Here is a 9,350-nt window from a genome sequence, read left to right as displayed (position 1 = left end):
ATCGCCACGACAAAACTTGATCTCAAGACCCACAGCAATAACCCAAAACCAGCATCCTCTTGCCAACTCTTGCATGTATTACCAGCAGGTCAGACTGACGTGCCCTCTGCTGCCCCCTTCAACAACATCCCCATTATTTAATCAGCATTACCTCCTTTTATCTCACCAGCAAAGTCCTGTCTCCACTGTATCCATCACAGGCTCTTCACAGTAAGATGCTCTCAGCAGCACCCTGTCTGCAACACGCCACACCCACAGTGCCTCAGTCAGCAACATGCACCACTGCCCATGTTCAACAGTGATTCACCCTGTCACCGACATGACCCTTTGGCAGCAATCCACACGACTGCCACCCAGGGTGGCAGGAGCTGGAAAGGAGGTGAGACTCCAAGGCGGTTAGCAGGAAACAACATCCCCTCCCACGTTCCCTGCCCCAAGTGCCCTCCCAGTGTGTGCGGAGTCCTGCACCAGATGATGCAAACCACACCAAGGCATTCTCACCACCCCCTCACAAGTAATGCCCACAGCCGTGATCAGCCTTCCGTCACCACCTACCAACTGCACCTCATTGCTAAGCCCACCCCAACATCCTTCACAAAAATTCCCCTCACCAAACCTCTTCAAAGACCTAATTCCAATGTCATTTCACCAGTAATCTGGTACAGAGAGCAAGAGAGATCATGCCAGACACAAGTGTAGCATAAGGAGGCATCATTATTAGCCACACTTGGTGACGGTAATAGTGATATCAGTTCCCACTACCTCCAGGAACCACGGCACCGCACAGCTCGTTAGGGGGTTTTAATCTCCCATTGACACACAGTACCCAGGGATTTGCCAATCAACTCAGGTGGTACACATTACAAATCATTCAATCAACTTTCCAGGAGCAGACAGCACTGCTCAGCATGCTCGAATTCTAGCACTATGCCAAGACGCCAGTGCCTTCAGGTCCCCCTTTTAAAATATCATATCTGCTCATTGCCATGGGAAGCCATCAACCGGCTGCACCCTGCCATAAGCCACTATGAAAACTGGTTCAACATCACCTCACCAGCATTACCTCACATCACCTCACCAGGATTACCTCATCACCTCACCAGGATTACCTCATTACAGCATTACCTCACATCACCTCACCATGATTACCTCATCACCTCAACAGCATTACCTCACATCACCTCACCAGGATTACCTCATCACCTCACCAGGATTACCTCATTACAGCATTACCTCACATCACCTCATCAGGATTACCTCATCACCTCACCAGGATTACCTCATTACAGCATTACCTCACATCACCTCACCAGGATTACCTCATCACCTCACCAGGATTACCTCATTACAGCATTACTTCACATCACCTCACCAGGATTACCTCATCACCTCAACAGCATTACCTCACATCACCTCACCAGGATTACCTCATCACCTCACCAGGATTACCTCATTACAGCATTACCTCACATCACCTCACCAGGATTACCTCATCACCTCAACAGCACTACCTCATATCACCTCACAGGGATTACCTCATCACCTTACCAGCATTATCTCATATCACCTCACCAGCACTACCTCCCATCACCTCACCAGTGTTACCTCACGTTACTCACCACATTACTTCACAAGCATTATGTCATAATTACCTCACCACATCATCTCAATACATTATTTAATCAGCATTACCTCCTTTTATCTCACCAGCAAAGTCCTGTCTCCACTGTATCCATCACAGGCTCTTCACAGTAAGATGCTCTCAGCAGCACCCTGTCTGCAACACGCCACACCCACAGTGCCTCAGTCAGCAACATGCACCACTGCCCATGTCCAACAGTGATTCACCCTGTCACCGACATGACCCTTTGGCAGCAATCCACACGACTGCCACCCAGGGTGGCAGGAGCTGGAAAGGAGGTGAGACTCCAAGGCGGTTAGCAGGAAAGCTGCTTTCCTGTGGCATTGTTGACTCGAAAGCCTCACAGCCAAGGTGTGAGCCCAGAACAAAGAGGGGCACTGCCTTACAGAACTTTAGTGTTTGTCGCCCGCATGTAATGACACACTGTGCTTGGGGCCCCATTATAGAGTCGCTGTGGAGTTGTGCATATGACCACAAACCAGCTCCCTCCATACATGGCTAAGCCACACACCAATCAGCGGGCCACGGGCTAGCAAGAAGTTGTGGAAACCATCGTGTCCCCTTCCCCACAAGAGGCTCTTCTCTGCTTGGGGAGGTCCCTCCTGAAGCAGGCAGGACCCCCCCTGGGGGCCCAGTTCCCCCTTTGGTTCTCTGCTCCTCCCACACCCAGGTGCCTGGGACAGTCCCCGGAGTTCTGAGCCCCTGTGGGTTGCAGCTGCTCTCCCGAGTTGGAGCTGCACCCTGAACTGTTGGAGCACTGAGGCCAAGGTTTACAGATCCCAGGGACCCCCACTCAGCAGCCGGCTCTGCCCCCGAGGCCCCTGCTCAGCCCCCGCTTTGAGTCGCTCCCACTAAGGTCCCCCGCCCCAAGCCCCAGACACACAACACAGGTTTGCCGTCCAGTCTTTACTGGAAGTCACAGGCGACAAGAGAACCCCTCCTCCTGCCCACCAGCAGCCTCTGTCTCCACGCCCAGCCCGGACAGGGGGCCGCGGCGTCCCCCAGGACTGCAGTCACAGCCACTTCTGTGGTCATTCCTGCCGGGCCTCCAGCTGGTCCAGCACCTGTGCCGCCTGAGTCCTGGCCTCCTGCAGAAGGCTGGCCACACGCTGGTGGGCCTGGCAGACATGGTGGAGAATCGCAGCCCAGTGCCCAGTGTCCACCCACTGCCCCTCCCTCAGCCTCTCCCCAGCCAGCCCACCACAGAGTGTCCCAAGATCCCATGTGGCCCTGGCCTGAGACACCTCTGCTCTGGCCTCAGTGCAGACGGAGGCTGGGACACGGCGGCCCACCAGCTCCCTGAAGACCCTTCTCCCCGTCCCCACATGGCAACCCTGGGCCTGCAGGAAACACCTCAGTACTGACCACGGCCCCAAGTGGGAGCCAGGCTGCATAGGGCCAGGGCACCCCACACCCCTACTCACCTGGTCCTTGAATGCAGGGTCAGTGATGTCCTTCAGGTTGGTGAGCACATTGAAGTATGCCCCAAACACACCCGTCTCCAGGGCCTTGGCTGCCACCTGCCGAAAGCCCAGGGCCAGTCACCCTCAGGCCTCTCCAGCCCAAACTGAGGGCTGCACACTGCCCTGACTTCCTTCTGAGCTCCCTGAGCTGCCCCAGCAGTGTTTTGGGAGGAGGGGCAGAGGCTGAGTCTGTGCCCTGGGACTCAGCCGGGCTGCAGAGCGTCCCTGGGCAGGGTCTTGGGGTGCACCAAGCCAGCAGCCCCGCTGCAAGGGAAGGCGGACGTGCAGAGCTGCCTGCCCGCCCCCTGCCTCCTGGAGCCCCGGGTACCTGCAGGTCCGACCGGCAGGCCAGGTTCCCACACAGGGCCAGCTCCTGTAGTGCAGGCCACAGCGAGGCCACGGTCTCTGCCAGCGCCAGTGGGACTCCAACAGCGCGCCTCAGCCCCTCCTGCAGGGCTGCTGCCCGCCTGGAAAGGAGGGGACGGTGCTGGTGGGGTAATGGGCGGGGCTTGTGACATTGGCTCCACCCACCAAGGTGGGCATGGGGTGGGGCTGGAGATGGCCCCACCCTCCAGATGGTCAGCCTGCAAGCCTAGTGCAAGAAGCCCCCACCTGCCCTCACCTGTCCCTCTCTTCAGCTGTGTTCTTGGGCAGTTTCATCGCTTCCTGCAGGAAAAAAAGGAAATAAGACACCAAAAAGATGCTGGTGGCTTGCCACACCTTCCTGGGAGGCTTGTGAGGGGGTTAACATGTGGCTGTGTCGGCTGGTCATCTGGGCATTTCCCAACTGGGCCACTCAGCCGTGGGGCCATGGGGGCCAGACCCCCTTCGGACCCCCTTCCCTGGGAATGCGCTGCTCTCTTGTGAGGTCACCCCAGCGGGAGGAGGAGCCAGCTCCACCACACCCAGCCAAGCCTCCTCAGCACGAGCCCCAGGCACAATGGACTGAGGACAAGGACAAAGGTGACGCACCCAAGGAGAAGGGCAGAGCCTGGGGCCCTTCTCACCGTCATGGCATGGAGGCTGCACTGTGGCAGGAGCCCTGGGCGAGGTCATGTCAGGAGCCCGGGAGTGGGCTGTGGCCCATTCCCTCCACGCCCCCTGCCATCTAGGGTCCCCGGCAGTGTCCAGAGCCAGGCACTCAGGTGGATGGAGAACGCCGCCGGGCCTCGGCCAAGCTAGGGGCTGCACTGGAGGCACCAATGCCCCCGCCCATGCTGAGAGCTGCACAGCCCCCGCCACTCCTCAGACTTCCAAACCCCCAAAGGTTTCCCAAATTCTAGTTGTGGACCTGGGCTGAGCGATAGACTGAATCCCCTCCAAACAGGCCCCGACCCCCTCCCCGCGCCCATCTGCCGGCGCGCCGCACCCACCAGGCAGGCTGCGAAGGCCTTGGCGTCGGCGTCCACCAGGGCGGTCAGCTGCCCCATGGCAGCGTGGAAGGGCGGGATCAGGCGCCGCATGGCCGCATCCAGGTGCTCGAACTGGCGGCGCCCGTAGGTCATCTGCCCCACCATACAGGCTAGGGCCGCGCCCTGGGCGAGACCGAGGGAGGGCTAGGGCAAGGGAATGTCTCCGCGAGGGTGCGGGGCTTGAGACCATGGGGTCCCGGTGGGCAGTGGTGGGAGTGGGAGGATAGTGAAGGTCCCGCATAGGAATCCCGGGCAGGGGGGCCTGGGGTGTGCGGGACGAGGGGGCGGTGAGGGTCCCCGTTCCCAGGCCCCCTCAATCCCCACGCCCCTCCGGGCCTGAGCTCACCATGGCAGCAGCGGCGGCAGCCACTGAGCCTCCCCCGGGGGCCGCCGAGCGAGCACCCACATCGCGGATGAAGGCTCGCAGGGGCCGGTCCAGCAGGCTGTGCTCGGCCTGGGCGTCCGGAACCAGGTACCTGGGACAGGATTGGGCTGCAAGTGAGCACGGTGCGGCTTCACTGCCCCCACAAGCCCACAGACTCCACTGGGCATGAGACCCCCTGAATGAGCAGGTGGGGGCACGTAGAAAGGGGGCAAGGGGCAGAACCGGGAGGGACAGGGGAGGTGGGGCCAGATGGGGGCGGAACGGGCCTCTCACTCGATGACGCGCTCCTTGGGGCGGAAGGGGGTCAGCGAGTCCAGCCCCAGCCGGCTCACCACCTGCAGAGCACACCACGGCCAGAGCCTCAACAGCACTGGAGCGGCTGAAGACACTGGGGTTTCCAGCCCAGAACCCTCAAGCCCTGGCTCCCCATTAGGCCTGACTCCCACGGGTGCCCCATACCACTCCTATGCCCCCTTGTGGAATGTAGGCCTGGGGAGCCCCCCATCCTTCCCTGACAGGGACTGACTTTAACCCCAGGGTCAGGATCAGGGTCAGGAGGCAGCCGGGACCCTTGCCCCTCAAGGTGTGAGCTGGCAAGGCTGCTGCCTGCATGGGTGTGGGCACACTGATTATGGGGGCAGAACAATTGCTAAAGGTCTCAGCAGTCAGGAAACCCAGCGAGTGGCTGGTAGGGGCCCTGCCCACACGCCAGGCCCCTGTGCCAGGACGTGAACAGGAAACAGACGTAGCTCAGAGGAAGCCGGGGTGAAGGGCTCCTCTCCAAGCAGAAGTCAGCAAACACAGCTGGGTGCAGCCCAGCCAGGACCAGGAGGCCTACAGTGCCCCTGCCCTGCCTTGGCCCCAGCCACCCACTCAGAGAGCTGCCCCCACCCCACCCCCAGCCTACACCCCTGCCCTGCCCCTGCCCATCCCACCCACCCAGAGCTGCCCCCACCCCACCCCCAGCCTACAGTGCCCCTGCCCTGCCTCGGCCCCAGCCACCCACTCAGAGAGCTGACCCCACCCCACCCCCAGCCTACACCCCTGCCCTGCCTCTGCCCATCCCACCCACACAGAGCTGCCCCCGTTCCCCCTCACCAGCCTACACCCCTGCCCTGCCTCTGCCCATCCCACCCACCCAGAGCTGCCCCCGTTCCCCCTCACCAGCCTCAGACGCTGCTCCTCCTCTAGCACGAAGAGCTTCTCCCGATCGCAGTAAAAAGCAGCTGCATCCAACAATGCCCTCAGTGGCACCAAGCCCACCAGCTGCGAGCCAACCACGGGGAGGTTCAGCACCTGCCAGCACAGGACAGGGCAGTCAGTGGGTCAGCACAGGGTAGGGAGCCCCACCTGCTCACCTGCAGTGGGCAATGGGGGCGGGGGTCTCTGCTCCCTGGCTGGGGTCCCACCTGCTCACCTGGGCCTCTCTGCAGGTTTCCTCATATACTGTGTGCAACCCGGTGGCCTCAAAGTCCAGCAGGTTGGTGGACACCTGAGCCAGGTTCTTCTCTTCCAGGTACCAGCCAATTCCCTGCACCTTCTTCAGGCGTCCTGGCTACAGCAGAAGAGGGGTTTCCACCTGTCCTTGGCAAGAGGCTGGGTGGCCTCTGTGGCTCCCAGCCTCCCTGTCTCGCCTGAGCTGGCCAGGAGCAGCCCTGGCCAACCCTTGGTCAGGCCTGTTGACTGGCCCTGCTCCTGGCCCAATCCTGCCTGCTCTCCAACCTCCCATGTGTACCCCAACCCTGCCCACACCTCAGCAGGGCCCCACGGGCCACCCACCTGTCCAGGACCACGGCCTTGCTCCCTCAGGTTGAGTGCAATGCGGTGTGCCTGCTCCTTGGTACTGAGCAGGTTGATGTTGAAGGCGATGAGGAACTTCCGGGCACCCGTGGCAGTGGCCCCCCAACGAGGGACAAAGGAGCTGGGGCCAAAGTCCGGGGCCCACTCAGTCTGCATGAGCTGTGGAATCACCCACCTTGACTGAGAGGCGCAGGCAGGGGGACAGGAGCCAGTGTGGGGTCCACCATCAAGGACATGCGCAGGATCCACCCCTTACCACCGCCAGAGCAGGCGCAGGGTCCACCAGCCCCACTGCGCAGGTCTGGGATCCACTCCCGATCCACCCCACCACAGTGAGGGGCAGGCGCAGAGTCCACCAGCCCCACTGCGCAGGTTGGGATCCACTCCCAATCCCCCCCACCACAGTGAGGGGCAGGCAGAGGGCCCACCAGCTCCACTGCGCAGGTTGGGATCCACTCCCGATCCCCCCCACCACAGTGAGGGGCAGGCAGAGGGCCCACAAGCCCCACTGCGCAGGTCTGGGATCCACTCCCAATCCCCCCCACCACAGTGAGGGGCAGGCGCAGAGTCCACCAGCCCCACTGCGCAGGTCTGGGATCCACTCTTGATCCCCCCCCACCACAGTAAGAGGCAGGCGCAGAGTCCACCAGCCCCACTACACACTCCCACCACAGTAAGAGGCAGGTAGGTGCAGGGTCGACCAGCTCCCTAACAGGAGCAGGTGCCAGCTCCCCCCTCTGCTTCCACACAGCCTGACACACCTTCTCAGGCAGAGCCTCATACTCCCCAGCGCGGATGGCTGGCAGGGTCCGGCGGCTGTCCACCCGCGCTGCATCGCCATATAGGTACACTGCGAGGGAGCAGGCCTGTCAGGCCCATGGCCAAGCAGGGCCTCGCTGGGGTCAGGGACAGGATCAGGGGGCCTCACCCGGCACAGCCAATTCCTCTGCCAGCCGCTGGCCAAAGGCCTCAGCGCACAACACACACTCGGCCAAGCTGACGCCACGCACAGGGACAAAGGGACAGACATCAAGTGCACCCATGCGTGGGTGCTCCCCTATAAAGACACGGGGCAGGGAACTGGATGGCACCTCAGGATCCTGTGCTTGCCTACCACATCCTGACCAGTGCTAGATGCGTGGTCAGCTATCCGGGCTGCCCTGGGCAGCAGCATGCCCAGACCACCGGGCCACACAGGGGTAGGGCCACACGCCTTCTCCCGCAGTTCACAGAGACACCCCCAAATCCTGTGATGGGCCAGCAGAGGACCCAGGGCACCTCCTGGCCAGGGCCTCCCAGGGCCAGCAGCACTGCCCACCCCCCAGCTCGAGTCCACCCCTTCCCTCTCGGATAAGCTCTTATCTGCTCCGGATGTGACCCCCTCCAGGCAGCCAGGTCTTGGCAGACTCCCATGTGGCCACTGACCCTTGACCGTGCCCAACGTGGCCATCGTGTTTGGGTTCTGGGACTGTGGCAGGTCCTGATCTACAGCAGCTGTGAATTCTCCCAGCTGCACCCAGAGAGTACCCCAAGCTCCACAGGCACAGCTGCCCCCTCCCAGGAGTCACCCCATAGGCTTACCCCAGGCAGTGATGCCCTCAACTCCCAGCTAGCCCCACCCCACAGCCAGGACCTGCCCTGTGCTCCCTCCCCTCCCCTGACCCCCTCACCCCGGTGCCTGCTCATGTCGATGAGGCGCCAGGCGGCCCGGGCAGCACTGAGGGCACCCTCCACGACGCTCTCGGGCGTCCCCACAAAGGTATAGACAGTGCGGTTGGTGGAGGGGCCAGCGTCCACATCCAGCAGCACACAGCCCGGGGTCTGTGCAATGGCCCTGGAGATGGTGTCGATCACCTTGGGGAGAGGGCAGCCCTCGTCAGGGCAGCCCTCGTCAGGGTCCCCAGCGAGACACCTGCACCCCCTCCCTCAGGCCTGAGGCAACTGCACTGGGGGCCACAGTGCCAGGGAGACAAGGGTGGGCCCACAAGGAGGGGTCAGGGGCCCCACCCCTACCCCAACAGCCAGACCAGGAAGGGTGGCCGGGCATCAACATGGCCCTCAGGGCAAAGGTACCAAGAGCAAAGCCCCTGTACCCCCAAGCCACCTCTTAGCCCCTTACAGGGATCCCCTTTGAGCACACAGCCCCCCACACCCCACTCCCCCTTCCTTCAACCAGCCCCCTGGGGCCTCACCTCCTGGTCATTCCCCTCTGAGAAATTGGGGACACATTCCACCAGCTGGGACATGGCCACACAGCACTCGGACACGATCTCGTGGAACAGAGGACAGAGGGTGGTGGACAGGCCAGGCCGTGGCAGGGACCTTTATCCACTGGACAGTGCCTTCCCCCTAGGTGAGCTGCTGATTAACCAGCAAGCACAGGGGGAGGGCCATGACGCAGGGCTGGGTGCAAATGCAGGCAGGTGGCCTGGAACAGGTGGGGCAGGGATTCCTCCCCAGAAACAAGCACAAAGCTGGGAAGGCCAGCTTGGGTGTCAAGCCAGCCTCTGTGTGACTGTCCAGACGACATCCAGGTGACCCCAGTATGACGTCCAGGGGACCCACATGACCTTTGCTGGTGAGCCCTAGGTGGCCGCTGGGAACCTCACAGTGACTCCTGCACCTCTGTTCCTCCGTGCCAGGGCCCA

The 9,350-nt window shown here is 61.8% G+C and overlaps 1 protein-coding gene across 1 annotated transcript; it reads right to left on the bottom strand.

The window, feature by feature from the left end:
* Window positions 1–2,615: 2,615 nt before the first annotated feature.
* Window positions 2,616–8,948, bottom strand: FTCD (formimidoyltransferase cyclodeaminase). Its single transcript, XM_004594079.2, has 14 exons — window positions 8,895–8,948; window positions 8,373–8,556; window positions 7,631–7,759; window positions 7,464–7,552; window positions 6,682–6,861; window positions 6,320–6,457; window positions 6,067–6,198; window positions 5,176–5,237; window positions 4,864–4,993; window positions 4,479–4,640; window positions 3,728–3,771; window positions 3,434–3,572; window positions 3,067–3,162; window positions 2,616–2,760 (listed from the first exon to the last, which is right to left on the bottom strand). Exons 1-14 carry the CDS (start codon window positions 8,946–8,948, stop codon window positions 2,674–2,676), a joined length of 1,626 nt encoding a protein of 541 aa, XP_004594136.2. The 3' UTR covers window positions 2,616–2,673.
* Window positions 8,949–9,350: the final 402 nt, after the last annotated feature.

Source organism: Ochotona princeps, chromosome 3 (assembly GCF_030435755.1).
Source record: "Ochotona princeps isolate mOchPri1 chromosome 3, mOchPri1.hap1, whole genome shotgun sequence".
NCBI classification, from domain to species: domain Eukaryota; kingdom Metazoa; phylum Chordata; class Mammalia; order Lagomorpha; family Ochotonidae; genus Ochotona; species Ochotona princeps.
This window is presented reverse-complemented; position numbering and strand designations above follow the sequence as displayed.